The sequence below is a fragment of the Urocitellus parryii genome, chromosome 14 (genome assembly GCF_045843805.1).
Source record: "Urocitellus parryii isolate mUroPar1 chromosome 14, mUroPar1.hap1, whole genome shotgun sequence".
NCBI lineage: Eukaryota > Metazoa > Chordata > Mammalia > Rodentia > Sciuridae > Urocitellus > Urocitellus parryii.
In genome coordinates this window covers 23,381,912-23,398,918 of record NC_135544.1, presented here as the reverse complement: position 1 = coordinate 23,398,918, position 17,007 = coordinate 23,381,912, and the positions used below count along the sequence as shown (strand labels likewise).

At 39.5% G+C, this 17,007-nt stretch overlaps 1 protein-coding gene across 2 annotated transcripts in view; it reads right to left on the bottom strand.

Moving 5' to 3' along the window:
• Positions 1 to 16,747, bottom strand: part of Zdhhc2 (zDHHC palmitoyltransferase 2) — a 68,298-nt gene extending 51,551 nt beyond the window's left edge. The window contains exon 1 of one of the 2 annotated variants that reach the window (XM_026389452.2): positions 16,425 to 16,747. In XM_026389452.2, coding sequence (XP_026245237.2) covers positions 16,425 to 16,551 — 127 coding nt within the window. In that variant the 5' untranslated portion in view covers positions 16,552 to 16,747. Of the gene's footprint in view, positions 1 to 2,472; positions 2,543 to 16,424 lie in introns of those variants that run through there. The other variant, XM_026389454.2, reaches the window with a different exon arrangement.
• Between the last annotated feature and the right edge of the window lie 260 nt (positions 16,748 to 17,007).

The window sequence follows — 17,007 nt, the reverse complement described above, 5'->3', positions numbered from 1 at the left end:
TTTAGCTTGCTAAAATTTTCTGGAGAATGAAATGCCAAGTTGTTAGGAATGAATTACTGGAAGACCTTTTAAGTGTGAATATGCAGAAAATTTCAGAATTACAATGTTGGCAAGTTAATATAGGAAACAAAACTGAACCAGTGAATATTTTTTTCCAGGGCTAAGTATTGAACACTGGGCCTCACATGCACCCTAGGCAAGTCCTGTACCACTGAGCCACATCCCCAGCCCAAATGGGCTATCTTTTAAACTACATTTTCTTAATCTGCCCCTCCCATAGCTCTGTTCCTCTCAACCTCACCCCAATCTGCACCCCACCATGCCCTGTTCAAATTCTAAGGTCTGGCATCCATGGGCATCTCAATATTATGCCTGGAGAACAGAGTTATATAATTTGGGAATAGGACTTCCCTACTGATTTGATACATTTCCTCAGAATTTATATCTAACAAACTATAATGATCTAAACTATGGGCTAAAACTAGTTTAGACCAACCTTGGAAAATGGCCCTCAAATTATTGGAGACCTTTTATTGCAGAATGGCTCAAAGTAATACCAAAGACAAAAGTGAGCAACAATAAGTAAATATAAACCAAGACCCAAGAAGTCTCTTGGAAACAGTCCAGAGGGTTTGACTTGTGGGTGGATAGGCCTCTAGTAGTCACCAAAATCCTCTGCATTGTGTATATGACACATAGTATTACAAAATTACAAAACTAACTGCCCTGTGTTAAGAGAAACCAACCTATTGAGTCTGTGACACCCAAATACATCCCCTACCCTGGGGCTGCCTCCTTCTTTTCTACCTGCTGGGCCACAAGAGAAGAGCTCATGCCACTGCAGATCTTCAGTGATGATACCTCTACACAGACTGGGAGACTTAAAAGAAATCTATGGTTCCAGTTCTGAGGCCAGAAGACTGAGATCCAGGTGTTGGCAGGACTGATTTCCTCTGAGGCCTCTCTCTCCTTGGCCTGCAGTGGCCACCTTCTGTCTTTTCGCATCCTCTTTCCCCTGTTTCTCTCTGTATCCAAATTTCCTCCTCTTATAAGGACACCAAATCTTAATAGATTAGACAGAGCCTACCCTAATGGCCCAATTTTTAACTCAATTACCTCTTTAAAGATCCTATCTCCAAATACAGTCAGATTCGGACGCTCTAAAATTTTGGATTCTATCTAAGAATTTTGAGACACACACACACACACACACACACACACACATCAAAATATCCTTCCAAGTGAGTCTGCAGTTGGACAGGGTGAAGGCTAGATGGAGTGACAGGGTATCTGTGGGTTAGTAAGGGACAATGAGGAGTGAGACTAAAAGAACTAAAGGAAGCCAGCCATCTGTTGAATGCTTTCTATTTGCCAGAATGTGGGCTAAATGCTTTAAATATACATCTCATTTAAACCTTCTAATAATAAGTGACATAGGTATTATTATTATAATTTTTAAAAAATCTCTCAGAGGTCAAATAACTTCTAATGTAATTCAAGTCATAATTTACAAGGCTGGAATCTAAATATGGGCCCACTTGACCTCAACACTCTTTCAAGGATTCCATGTGGCCTCTTGGGGCATGCAACATCTTCCTGAATATCTACCCCACTGGGCCTCTTTGCCCTAAGCAGTCATTCCCCTCTTTACTTGCTCCCAAGTACAGGTCTGTGTTGACACTCATGCCACCTCCTTATGCTTCTGATGGGGGCTGCTGGGGGATACTGTGGGAAGCAGGGGGTAACATACCCTTTTTTGTCACCTTTTCCTTCCAACCTACATAAAGCACTTGGAAAAAAAGATAATTTAATAAACTCTGGACTGAGATAATTAAAATATTTGGTCATATTTCAGGGCACTGCTTGAATCTGGACTTTCCTAAGCATCTCATTTTAAGAACTGAGGAAGGAATAGGGTTCTGGGTTCTTAGGCAAGAAGGAGATGGTGTCCCAAGAGTCAGGCACTGGGACAGGTGATTCCTGACCTCCAGCCTCATCAGAAGGAAAGAGAATTCTGGAGATCTGTACCGCCCAGCCATATTCCAATAGTATACCCCTCACTTGTAGAAACTGATATTAAGAAGGACGGAATGTGGAACTGTCCTTGATTGGTAACTCTTAATTCTTACATTTATAAAAATCTTCCAAGTTAGAAGCATTTCTCCCCTGCTCCCAACATCATTTCATTTTCCTGTATTCTATATTGTGGTAATAACACACAACCCTCTTTAAAAAATCTTTTTAAGTTCATGACACAGCAGTATGAAGTATAGACATAAGGATGCACAGCAGATCTCTAGAACTTATTCATCCCACATACCCAAAAACCTTTATACCTGTTCAACAACAACCCATTTGTCCCTCCTTCCAGGCCCTATGCAACCACCAAACATTTCACCTCTGTTTGAGTTTGACTATTTTAGATCCCTCACCAAAGAACGATACAGTATTTGTCCTCTGTGACTGACTCACCTTAATTAGCATAATGTCCTCCAGGTTCACCCATGCTGTTAGATATAGCAGATTTAAAAACATTATTTCCTTAGCAGTTTAACAACCAAGTCATTGCTCTAAAGCAGCTCTCCTCTATAGAAATGGTGTGAAATCTAACTGAACCAACTGAAGGCTAGGAACATGTGTGCCTTTCAATTTATCAGTTCTGAAAAGGGACTAAAAACTGTCTCATGACTACGGCCCTGAAAAACCCACTGACCCTTTCATCTTGGCAAGTGGAAAGGCAATTCCTGAACCACTGGCTGTATTAAGAAGTGTGGATAAATAAGGAAATCTGATCTCAGGGCTGGCCCCTGGATCTTAGTGTCCTCATTTCGAAGCTTACTCAATGGAATCCTCTAATCTCTCTGTCTTAAATTAAAATAGAAGAGATTCCCAGTGCTGAACAGTTGTACAGATTTCAGGGCAGGTGTAATTTACTTATCCTGTACAACATGACTACAACTCAACTTGTAGTTCCTACACTCACTGAATCTTTTCCATTTCAACCCCCTTCCTTTCCAATTCCAAATGCCCTCCTTCAGGAACCACTAGAGAGGCTATGACTGACATGACTGGCTCCTGGGCACCAAAAAAAAAAAAAAAAAAAAGGTATGGTAGGTACTACACCCTCAACAAGGTTCTACCTGCAAGGTTCTACACGCCATGATTTTCTACTCTCAAAGGGAAGGTCAAGTCAGGTGTGGTGGTGCACACCTGTAATCCCAGCCTCTCAGGAGGCAGAGACAGCAAGGTGAGTCTTGGCAACTCAAGGAAAGCCTGCCTCAAAATAAAAAATAAAAAGAGCTTGGGATGTAGCTCAGTGATAAAGTGTCCCTGGGTTCAATCCCTAGAGTAAACAAAAAAAAAAAAAAAAAGGAAGGGGGAGGTCAAGTACGGATTTATATCCTGAAACATTCCCTTCTTTAGTGAACAAAAATTTCAAAATTGGAAAGGCCTTGGCAATTGTCTTGCCCAATATAACTACGCATAATCCTTCCTATATATCTGTATGCATGTATTGGTAGCAAGCAAAAGTCCTACTTGTATTTTGGTGATTTCTTCATTTTAAAAATACATGTGATGAGGTAGAAACCATTTTATATTGCATGATTTAATATCATTAAGTCAGTTTCTCATTATTAGGTGTACTCAGAATTATCACAGAGGACAATACTGAGAGTACTTTTTTTTCCCCCCACTACCAAACATTAACTGTTTGATTTGTTAAGCAGAAACACTAAAGATTCCTCTTTGCCTCTCAAAGGAAACATAATCTCCTAAAACTACCACTCAGGGTTAGCAGCTACATGTTGAGTACTCTAGGACCAGAGTACATGCACAAGTATCACATTTACAAATTCAACCAGTATTTCTGGGTTCATAAAAATTATTTGACACTTCTATAGTACACTGTAACTCTCTAGAGGAAGAAATTATGTAAGGCTGTAATTCCAACCTTTGTGCTCACAATGCTCATAATGGAATAGAATTTACAGTGGTGCACTTAAAGAGATGAACTAAAAGATTTACAGCAACACTAACTCCAGCAATAATCACTGCAATATAGCACGGGGTCACAATATGTGTGAAAACAAGCAAATCAAGCTATTTCCTAGCTTTCTCTTCAGAACTGGATGGCTGGGAAACATTTTTTTCTTTTGCAACTTCACTGTCATATTTATGAAGTTCTCATACACAATCTTTCTTTGGTCCCAGCTTACATCACATAATGCCTTTCCCTTCTTACTTGCAATAAGTTATACCCTCACTCTACTCGGTATTTACCTATAACACCAGCACAATCTGACACACTGCTGAAATGGTAGTTATATTCACTTGAAACAAAAGTAAATCATAAGGGTAACCCACAGATGAAAGATTTACATGACTACTTCTGTGAGACACACTATAGCAAAGCAATATTATGCAAATACCACTGCATTATACCTGGACGTATTCATTAATGTACATGAGAAGTTATAAAAAAAATTATATAAGGAATTAAAGAAAATAGCCATCAATATTTGGAATAAGTCTCTTCTGCTCTATGTGAGAAGCTGCAGATCATGTTTCCTGCTGGGATCTCTCTCCTAATTATAAGTATAGATCTTTGGCTTACTGTAGACCTGCAGGCACTACAAAAACCTTGCTATTCATTCATGAATCATGATCAGCCCCTGGCCTATGGATCAGGATCTAGTTCATAATTAATACCATGGGCTACTAACGCATCTACAGAATGTTTTCCCCACTTCACTCTATCAACCCTAACTTACCCAAGTGGAGTACCATTTGCACTTGCTAACAAGTTTTTCTTTAAAGGGATTAAATTTCTGTTATCTTTCTACTCTGGACTCTCTGGTTACTCAAAAAGTGTAGTTAAATTCTTGACTATGCACAGTAAGCCAGCAGCAAGTTTTCCACTCTGAGCATGCCTGATGGCCAGGATTTCTTGATGGACAAAATAAGCAGTAATGAAGGCTACTTCATGGGCAAAATGGGACTATTCATAATTCCCTGCCCATCAATTTTCCTGCTGAACCATGGAAGTAAATACTGTTGTGGTAACATTGATACATCCATCTCCTGGATACCTCTAGAGACCTTTAAATGCCCACATGTTTACAAGGGCATATGTATACAGACTTCCCTGGGATCACATTTCCATCAAAAAAAAAAAAAAATCACCTGCTCTGGAAAAAACTGTATGAAAATCCTCAAAAAATTAACACAAATTTACCATGTTATCCATAAATTCCACTCTTAAGTATATGCCTAAAATAATTTAAAGCAGGGACTTGAATAGATACTTTTACAGCATTATTCAAAATAGCCAAAAAGGTAGAAACAACTAAAAAGTGTATCAGTGAATGAATAAACAAAATGTGGTAAATACATGCAACAGAATATTATTCAGCCTTAAAAATGAAATTCTAACGCATGCTACAACACAGACAAATCTTGAAGACATTATGCTATTGAAGTAAACCAGATAAAAAGATCAAAACTGTATGATTCCATTCATATGCAATAACTAGAATAGTCCGATTCATTGAGGCGTGAAGTAGAATGGTGGTTATCAGGGCTGGTAATGGATACCATCTAAGGATATAGAGATTTGGTTTGGGAAGATGAAAAAGCTCTAAAGATGGGTGGTGATGATGATTACACAACAATGTTAATTCCACTGAACAGTACACTTAAACATGGCTAAAATGGTAAATTTTTATGCTACGTATATTTTACTGCAATCAAAAAAAAAAAGCAATTGCTCCATAGTCTATTCTCAACCACGAATTAGGTTAATATGCAACTTCAGCTAAAATTTTCTTTCTCATCTCTAATCATTTCCACATGGCAGAGTTTTTGTCATTTCATATTTTCAGGAAAGAAATCCCAGAATTTATAAGTAAGAGAAGAACAAAGCTTTATTAGGATGCAGATGCCTAGCTGGGCATTTCTATGTGAAATAGCTCATTCATGAGTCTGCCCAGATTCTTAGTGTCTGAGATCCAAAAGAATGCTTGGGCAAAATGACAAATTCCATTCTTCTTTGACCTTCTGCAGTTCACACAAGTACATGAAACTGTGAATGTAAAATCCTAATTCTGAGGCTCTTGGATATTCCTTGCTATATCTGTCTCAGATTGATAGCCTTAAGTCAGAATTAAAGTACATTCAATATTCTCTGTTTAAGAAGGCTGAAGAAATGAAAGAAGAAATTAAATACATTTTAGAAAGTCTTTCTTTTTTAAAATATAACATGGGTAATAATTTCAGCAATCTAATGAGAGGTTTTAGTTAACTGAAAACTGCCAAAATGGATTACAGAATGTCTGAGCAAAGCTAAGTTTGAATGCTTCCTGCAAATCCATTTAATTATATTTTAGTGGCTGATTTATAAGCACACTGGGAGGGAATATTTTACACACTTTAAGTTGTTATTATTTATTATTATAGAAAGATCATTATAATTTAATCATCTTTTAAAATCTCAAATGACTTCTACAATGTTATCTTCTAAATTCTCATTACAGATAATTAAATTTTGAAGTCCAGAAAGAAAAGAAAGTATTTTATTGTTATATGTGAAATCATAAAAATATTACAAACTTATGAACATCTTGAATGAATAAAAAATAAAAAGCTAAATCAGAAAGTCCTTTCATGAAGGATTCAGTGTTCTCTGACGCTTGAAATGTCACTTTGTTCACAGGCTCAAATTAAACAATTTTGCAGGCATTCATTCATTTTTCATTCTACAAAGCAAATGTCCTGAATGCAACTACATGTTAGCCTGTTATACACCAGTGCTACAATGACGCACAAACCAGATGTGGTTAGCATCCATGACATTTTCTGTACACCATCTCCAGATAAAAAGAAAATTAAGTTTACCCAACAGAGGAGAGCCTTTTAAATTTAGACAGAATTATTTCAGATTTCCCAGCAATTCACACATAGGTATATGTGACTTTTTGGTAATGCTTTCACATTAAATCCAAGAATCAAGGGTAAATTCACAACAAGGGCTGAATATCCACATTGTTCAATTCTCAGGCCTCATTTTACTTGATGTATGAGTATCTTTGTCAAAGTCAACACCCTTTCCCTGTGAGGCTCCAGGAAACCACATTTTCTTAGTTTTCTTCTACCTAAGGGGTCACTCCTTCTTGGTTTTTGCTACTTTCTACTTAACTTTTAAGTTCCCAGTATTGATCACCTTTGGTCCACTTCTCTGATCAATTTATAGTCTATCCGTCTTTTGTCAAGTGTTACACATCAAAGACTCCCAAACTGATTCCTCCATTCTAGACCTTTCTCCCATATGCCAAACTCCTGTATGAAACTGTCTCTTCAGCATCTCTATTTCAACATCAACGTATCCATTACGATCCAAGGCAATCCCTCTGCCTGCAACTCTACTCTACCTAGAGCCTTTCCATCTTGATTGATCTCCATTTTTCCAGTTGCTCAGGAGGAGAATAATGGAATTATTTTTGGCTCTTTTCTTTTACAACTCATATTTGTCTGTCAGAAAATTGTGTTGTCACTACTTTAAAAATACATCCAGAATCTAACCACATCTCACCGTTTCCACTACCCACACCAGGGTTGGATTCACCATCATTACTCATATAGATTTATATAGTAGTCCAGGCTCTAGGGCAGCCAAAAAGTGTTTTTTAAATCTAAGTCACAGCATGTTACTTCTCAATTTAATTCTCTAAAATCGTTTCCCATGTCACTCCAAGTAAGGCTGAAATCCTCACCATAGCCTAAGAGGTCCTGTAAGAGCTGGACCTCTGCCCTACCTCTCTCATCTTGTCATCTCCTTTTCCTTGCTCATTCTACTCGAGCCCAAATCATCTCTTTGCTCCTCCTCAAACGTGTTGGGCAAATCCCTGCTCAGGGCTTTTATACCAGTCACTCCCTGCACCTGAGACCCATTTCTCTTTAACACCAGCATAATCAGATTTCCCAGTTCTCTAGGTCCTCACTTAAAGTCCCCTGCACACTCATGCCACCTTATTTAAAATTGAAACCTTCCCTGGCTTCCCCAATCCTTCTTGCCCTGCCTTTTTTTTTTTTTTTTTTTTTTGCTTTTTATCATGATGCTTAGGACTTTCCAACAAATTATATAACTCATTTATGTATGTTTCTTATTTGTCCTCCTCTCCATCCCAACTAGACTATAAGCTCCAAGAACAGTCAATAGATGTTTTTTGAATGAACGAAAAGTGTGTTCCAAAATTATGGCTGGTTGAAATGCATTCGATTCTTGGATTTTGTATTTTGTTAAAGGGCAAATTTATGAGAGCCTATAGTGAATCCCTGCCACCTTTCCCCTCCTGACATACAGTTTTCAGTTCTATATATATTATTTTTCAGTATGTAGTCATCATAGAATAAGCTGTATTTCATTAAAATATGCTATAACTAAAGCCCTGTTTAAGTCAAACTGGTCTCTGCCCTTCATCTTTCTACATTAACTGACCTCTCTAGGGATGCCCTAGATCATCACAAGTCATAGTTAAGTGCATAAATTCCTGACTGTCTTTCTTCCTAATACATGTCACATCAAGTTGCCTAGTTGGTAATAAACTTGACCACTAACTGGCCCCTGCAATTGGGAGCAGGCTTATGACTTTCAGCTTGAGGCTCATAACTGAAAGTCTTTTTTCTATAAATGGCATCAGGTGTCTTTTGTGACATCTCAAGCTCAGCTGTTCTGCTGCAGGCTGTCTTTTCCCCTACAGTACGCAAGATGTGGATTATGTGTACATTACAGACACTATTTTAAATCCTGCCATCCCTCACCTCCCTACAACTCTGCTGAAAAGCCACACTTCCGATCCAGCTTCTATACCTCTTTGTGATAACCCACAGCCCCCAAAGGGATCAGGGGCACAATCTGGGCCGAGGTTTTTGTTTTGGTACTGGGGATTGAACCCAGGGCTTCCCCCATGCCAAGCACGTGTTCTACCACTGAGCTATACCCTTATCCCCTAGTCTGAATTTTAAATTATGTCACTCCACACATACTCTTCAAATACAATGAAAATTCAGTTTTTTACATAATGCAATAAACACACAAACAGAAATTTAATTTTATCTGCACACAAGAACACAGACAACCATGACAAAGCTCCCCCTCCCCTTAATAGACTCCTTTGGACTATCCTGCTCCTTTGGAATAGCAATGCTAGCGAATAAATCCAAGGAGGTCAAATTAACTTAGGTACAGCAAAAATGCTTAATTGCACACTTCATATGGAGGGAAATTTCAGGATACCATGGAGAAAACACTGGCAGAGAAATAAAACCCAGGCATTGACCAAAGCACTTCATTTGTATTTTTAAAATATAATCAACGACATATCTATAATGAACAATCGTTAAGTAGAGAAGTGCAGAGGAGTGCTAAGATGATAAACACAGCATATTATTTTTGCTCACAATAAACACAGCATATATATTTACCTCTCAAATAAAAATGGATTTGTAACACCTTGGGCACTAATATTTATAAATGAATTTAAAAGCTATAATCAAGGGAAAAGTCAAATTAGGAAAGAAGCTACATAAGTGTTACAAAAATGTGGTGTTAGAATTTTTAAATGAAAACCCTCAGGTTATCACAGTTGCCTTCTTTATTGCTATCATATATTTTTTTAAAAAAATCAGGGCATCTACCTTCTGCCACTGCCCCTGACTCCTACCTTCTGCCTTTATAATTTCACTTTTTCCACTGTGGGTATCTGATTGATGTAACAATAAATACATGTTAATAAAATTCCCCTGAAGGAGTTAGAAAACATAGTTCAACAGTTTTTCTAATGGACTATTAAAAAACTCCAATTGTTATGTTTTTATTAATTCTCTATACTATTTCTAAATTATAATATGCAATAATATAATTTCACATAATATTAAAACTGTCTTTCTAATGACCTTTGAAATCTTGCTTTCCCAACAGACAGCATGAAGAATCTATACCATATTCTATTCTGTCATTTTCAAGTTGGACGAGGCAGTTATTTTTACAGTCATCACAAAGAGTGAGAGTGTGCTGGAATCTCAAGGGAATGATGAACCCACCAATTCCTACAGAAAAGAAGGCTGGGGGATGTGATTCAACTGTCAAAGTACATGAAATCAGCAGTATAAATTATGAGATCTAAGCCATAGCTCCATTTTTCTGTGAAGGGAAATCACAAATTTTCCATCAAGATGAAAAAGACAAACAAATGAAACAAAAAAAATCAGTGGAGAGAACATCTCAACTCCTTATACATTAACCTCTGGAAAATACTTTCCATTTTTGTTGCTGTTGCTTTGTTTTTTGTTTTATTTATTTATTCCTGGAACTATTTTTCTTCCTGGAAAGCAAAAGAGATCAAACACCTGTGCTTGCTGAAACCTACGGCCTGTGACATGGATGCAACAAGCTGCACTCAGCCTGTGGAGCTGAAGCTGGAACCACTTTTCAAAGCTGCAGGCAGCAGTGATGGTTCCAGAGCTCCATGGTGGCCAGTCACTAGGGCAGTGGCTCCTTCAGAAGGCCATTCCAGAATAATCTCAGCTTGGCTTCACCAACCTTTTCTTGGTTTCTGTCCATTTTCCAAACTAGGTCCTCCAATCTTTTCACAGATTCAATGAATTATATTTATGAAGTTCTCTGCCCAGTTTCACCCAAGTCACAAGCCCTGGGCTGACAGCAGAGTAAAAGTGGCCCAACCAAGCATCATGTAAGAAGCATGGGAGCTAAAACAACTACCCAGTTGGAAGCGTGGAGCAAAAACTGCTGGTCATAAACTACCTGTGAGATATACATACATACGTGTGTGTGTGTGTGTGTGTGTGTGTGTGTGTATTAAGATTTATAACATGACTTGAATTCATCACTACCTAAGAGTCCCATCAGTCTCTGCATTTTCTTTACTAATTGCCCTTTCACATTGGTCCAAAACCAATACCCAGGTTCCCAGGAGTGCTGTGTCTCATCTTCCATTTCTGCTCTCCTACCACTCACCCAGAAGGGTCATTCTGAAAGGTAACACCTCTTGCCTCCTGCCCAAGCTGGCAAAGACTTGAGGTTTTGTATTCTTTCCCACAGGCAATTTTTTTTTTTTCTTGGCTATTAGGAAAAGATCTCTATTAAGCTCTCTCTAAGTCATTTCTAGGGAGGAAAACACTTGGCATATAACAAGGGGTCAATGAATGGTTTTGAATGAACCTTCTGCAAGCTTCACAAGTTGACTCCTTTCTAACCCTGTGGACACGCCTTCCCTAGAGACAATTGCCTTGATTTAAGAAATCTCCCTCAGCTTTTAATTACTAGAAGCCTGCACCTATTGAAGGCATGAATGTCATTTTCAGGAAGCTTTTGAAAGCAAACCTTGCTACAGTAAGCCTTAGTTTAAATTGAGTTCTGACAGCAAGATCCTATTCTCTATTTATTTCCACCATGTAACTGGATGTTCTCATACTCCAAAGAGGTTAAATAAAAGTAAGTAAAAAAAAAAAAAAGATTAGTTTATTTAATATTTGCTGAGCATCCCTACATGCTAAGTCTATGGTAATTGCTTTATATAAATTATCTCTAATAGAAATTAAACAAACAGTAATGACGTGTTGTCTAGTACAGCAAAAGAAAAAATAATTTGGTGACACACTAAATGGAACCAAGAAAAAATTAGGTAGCATCTTTTCTCCTATGTCTCTCCCTCCCCCTGAACCATTTCTATTAATGTCAAATGTAGTATAGATCAAGAATTTGGAACATATCTTAGGTTGCACATTTGAATTTTAGATTTGAAGAAATGTTGAGATTTTAAACCCTTGGTCCATAAACTTCAACTTTTAAAATATTTAACAATATCAAGAACAATCACAGAATATATGTTTTTGGCAATATTATTGCCAATAAGAAATCATGTTTAAAAGAACTTAGGAATCAAATGTTTTATATGCATCATTTTTCCATGTATGTGCCTTCTGTTTAATTTTAAATTATTTTACTACATATAGATAGTAACATCTATATTCCCAAGGTCATCTGTCTGCTCTTAAAAAAAATAAAGAAAAAAGCCTTAATGTCCTACATAGTTTATAAAGTGATAATTCACAAATAATAATAATGTTCCTTTCTGCATGGCTCGAAATCATTTCCTGCTGGAAGGCACTTTAGAGACCCTTCAATCTCCATCTTTGAACTTGCAATGGCCTTGAGTTAATGGTAAATCACAGCTTAATAGAATATGAAGTTTTATATATTTTATCCTCAGAGATATTTGTTTGCATGAAAAATAGAAAACACAATTATATATCTACCAAACTGATTCTTAAGTTTGTGGATTACTTCTTTTAATTCTTAAATATCTCCAGTAATGTGTACAATATAAGAGGTTGCAATCATTGCTGAGGAATGTTTATTAAGAAAGACCATTTTGTGAATGAATTAAAGCCTCAATGCTCTAATGGTATAATTTCTAACAAACCCCAAAAGTCAGCAAATATCTGATTTGCCAACTATTTTTTTTTCAATAAAGTTTTACTGGAACACAACCACAGCTAATTTAAGTATTTTCTATGGCTGTTCTCTACCACATGGCTAGCAAAGCCAGAAATATTCACTCTTTGGCCCAAACTATATAGCCTTCTAAAACTCTGAAATCATTGTATAAAGGCTATTAGCTTACTTTCAGAGCTGTGTTAATTCTTACTAAACAACAACGAGAGTATTAAAAAGACCTGCTATACAAATTCACTGGGTTAGGAGATTTGGTGAGGCGTTTGGTAAGAAGGGAGACATTTTGATATGTGTGCCACAGCAGTGAAAGTCACAGCTGACACCTTCACTGGGTAACTTGGGAACAGGACAGAACTTGTAGCAACTTTGAACATTAAACTGCTTCATCCATGATACAGGAAGAGGTTGGCCTAGATGACCTCGGAACTTGTCGTTCTTCATGATTTTGTAAAAATGACTTAAGTAAAAGCATAAGCAAACATGGAAATGTGAGTACACCACACAACAGTCAATGTCTCCTAGCACCTGCCCATAAAGAGAGCAGAGAAGTAATACACTATAGAAAAAATGGAAACCAAAATGGTTACAAGAGAAAATGTGGCAGTTATTATAATACTCTAGCAAGTTTTTAGTAAATTTGAAATTATAACAGAATAAAAGTTTAAAAATAATCACAACAATTTAAATGTTAGCATTTAAAAGGAAAACTTCAATTACCTTCTACAACAAGCAAAGTTAAACTAATAACTACCACAGAGGATTCTGTGAAACATATAAACAGGGTTCAGTGTGTCCACCAAATCAGGCATATCTGAGGCTACGAATCACTCTTGCTCCTCTAGTTCTGTGTCTTGGAGTACCACCTTGCAAATTTTTCTCTTTGAATTTATTGTATGGAAAACAAGATAGCTAATAATTAAAGGAATTTAAGACCGAAAAAGAAGCCAGGATACCTGAAACACTTGACTGTCACACTATCAGTATATCCCACATATTTTACATATACACATATTCCAAAAAGATAAGAGTTATTTTTATACAATACAAACATGAAGAAAAAAATTATGCTAACTGAAAAAGTGCCTAGAGAGCCACACACATGCACACAGTTAAATATAGAAACTAACTGTAATGAGGAATCATTATCTCCAGTTTCCAAGGATACCAGGATAAGCACTACTCCTAAATTGCAGTTCACTCAGCAAAGGGCACACAGCAATTTATATTCAGGGTCATCTCTAGCTGACAGCAGATGTGAAAGGAAGGACCAGGGTAAATCACCTTGTTTGTTTGAGATCTCCTCTACTTTCCAGCCCCTGACCCACCCGCCTCTGGTCCCAACCCTGGCCAATGTTTTATATAAGAAAAATTTTAAAATATGACTATAAATAGCAATTTCCAAGAGGGGGAAAAACTCCACAAAGGACAGGGCAAAATAAGATGTGATTAATGCTGGGAGTGGGGGTGGGAGCTGGCATTCCATTTTCTTTGTTTGTGAAAAGCAGCAGAGGCTGGTTTTGTGCATCAGTCTAGTTGCCATCTTTCCCAATGCCTAGAAAAGAATTATACAGTTAATCTCAATTTCACACCCAAACAAGGCTATGCAAGGCTTTTGGGTTTACCATTCCTAAACTGCCATAGTCTCTAGAATCAAATACAGTTTCAATTTATCTGTCTTCCAGACACTAGGATCTAGACTTTTTTATGATTACTTCCTTTTGTGTTTCTATGGCAATAAAAAGGTAAAAACTACTTTCTGACAACCTAGGGGATATTGCCTCAGAATCCTTTGTTTGTTTATTCAAGATCATTTGTTTATTTTTCCTGGTACTGGAATCAAGATCATTTATTGATTGCTTTCACTTTGGGAGGCATTTGTGCCAAGCCAAGTAGGCAGTCACGAGCTGTGGTAAGAGACTTAGGATCACGAGGTCAAGTATCAATGACAGACCTTCACTTAGGTAGTATAAAAAGAGGTATTCTCCCTCTTGGTCAAAATGTCAATTATGAAAATAGTGATGTGGATTTTATGGTACGTTAAGTTTGTCTTAAACATAAAGTATATATAAAAATATGGCCCATATATAACAGTAATTCCTCACCCATCACCAGTCTATCCAATACAGCAAGGCCTCCCATGTTGCATCTGGTACATGTTAGAGAAGAAAAGCTCTTTCTGCCTTCAGATGTTTCCTCCTGATGGACACGACACTGTGCCAGGCTAAGCTTCTTAGCCTAATGTGATAATACAGGAAAATAAGCTGCCTGTTCTGAAAAAGAAGGCCTTCTAGGACTTTCCTCCTGTACACCAACTAATTGATATTTTTACTGTTTCCACAAGGTGAAGGAATAAAATACAGCAAAGATTCCTAGTGGTTATGTAACATACAGAGTGTATAGCAATAAGGAAAGCTATTTTAATATTAACTATTAATATAAAATGCAATGCTTTTTCCTCACTTTCTTTCTATACATTATACATGATTGGAATACCACATATCCAGAAGAATTGTCATGAAGATGTCAGTACAGCCCTATCTTTTTTTCTTTTTTATTTTTCTACATAGTCTCACTTTTTTACTTTTTGGATTAAGATTGTTTTTAAAGCTAGTAAACAAAGTACTAAGTGCAGATTTCAAAACTATTAAAAACTATATGAAATGGGAAGCTAGTCTCAATTCTCTTAAAAGTTATGTCAGCAATTATTCTGGTGTATTATTCGGACCCTATTTCTCACAGGGATAACATTTTGAGGTAAGAATCTAACGTCTCAGCCTTGAACCTTTAAAAATGCTGAAATGCTACTAAATAGGGTATTATCTAATCTTTTCCTCTCTTCCACCCAACGCTAATGCTTATAGAGCAAAAACACTTTGCTAGGAGGAACAGCAGACACAGAAAGCATCCACAAGTTACTGGCACAAAGACTGCCCTCTGTTTTAACGTTTTATTTTTTCCGATAACCCAGACCAGCTTTCACAAAACCTCTGAAGGTAGAAGCCAGCATAACTGCATTTCCTGCTTGTGCATAACCAACTTAAGGAAAAGAAAAAGTATTCCCATTGAAAGTACCCTACCCACCAATTCAGGAGCCTCACACTTGGACTGGAGCCATTTGACACTGCTGATATCAAAACCTCACATGATTTCCCCATCCCCATTAGCCTCACTTCGAAGTAATGGTCCTGTGTATTGCATGTCTTCAAAAATACTTTTTAGCAGCTCATCCCCCTCCAACTCTTCTTAACTAGAAAGTATCCAACTGACAATTCTCAAATCATAAAGGCAGCTAAAACGCCCTTGAGCGCTGTCACAAATTTTTTAAAAAGTGGATTCATGACAATCAGCAAAGGACCTGCCACCAGAGGCCATCCCTACATGGGTTAGGAGTAGCTCAGATCCGGGGCCCAGCTTGGAGCCCTCCAGCCTCCCGGGTAACCTCCCGGCCTCACTTCTTGGTGGAGGCTGCGGGCAGCTGAGCCCACAGTTGTTGCTGATACAGTCCTACCCATCTAGGGGGTGTGGCTGGAATGGCGGTGCTTAGGGAAGGCAGCAGGGGTGCTGGGCTCCGTGTGCCTGGGGAGGAGGTGACCGGTAACCCCAAGGTTGTCAGGGGAAGGCGAGCATAAAGCCAGGGTTAGGTTGCCCGGAGGCTGCTCAGGGCCTCGGGGTCAGCGGAGATGCTGCTAGTCCCAGCTCCCGGGGCGCAGGGGAGAGCGGGTGGGGAGAGTGGAAGTGCGGCTGAGTGGGCTGGGCTCCCGGAGTCCCGGGACTGTCACGATGGGCCGCGAAGGGTGAGGGGAGAACGGGGAGGCTGTGGGCAGGCTGGTGCCCTCCCTGCGGGGCCGGGGGTGGGCCGGAGTGCTGGCCAGCGCCAGAGGCGCGCACTCACCTATGCACAGCTGGACGGCGTAGGCGTAGTAGGACCAGCCCAGCAGGAGGCTGATGAAGACCACCGGGATCCAGTAGAGCACCCGCCGGCACCGCCGCCTGATGCTGCCCGGGCCCGAGGGCGCCATCTTCCAGCCGCATCCACCTGCCCAGCTCTGCCGCCGCCGCCGCCCGCGGGCCTGGCTATGGGGCGAGCTGGCCGCGCCCGGCGCCCCAAGCGGGACGGGCCCGGGGGCGGCGGCCGGTTGAGCTGCGGCCACTGCCGCCGCCGTGGCGCTAACTCCCCATCCCGCAGCCACGAGCCAGCGCCGCGGACTCCCGGCTGCTCAGCCCGGCGGAGGCGGCGGCTTCGAGAGGAGGCCGAGGGGGAGGAGGCCGAGGAGGAGGAGGAGGCGGGAGGCTCCGCTCCGCCCCCGCCCCGTCGCTCCCGCCTCGCCGCCTCCCTCGGCGCGGCCGCTGCGCCCTCGGGCGGGCTTTCTGGGGACTCCGGGCGTCTCCGCGGCGCTCGGGGCCCTTCGCGACCCGCGCGCCCTCTCGCCCCTGGGTACTTGAGAGGCACCCGGGGAGGGAGTGAAAGTTGCCCA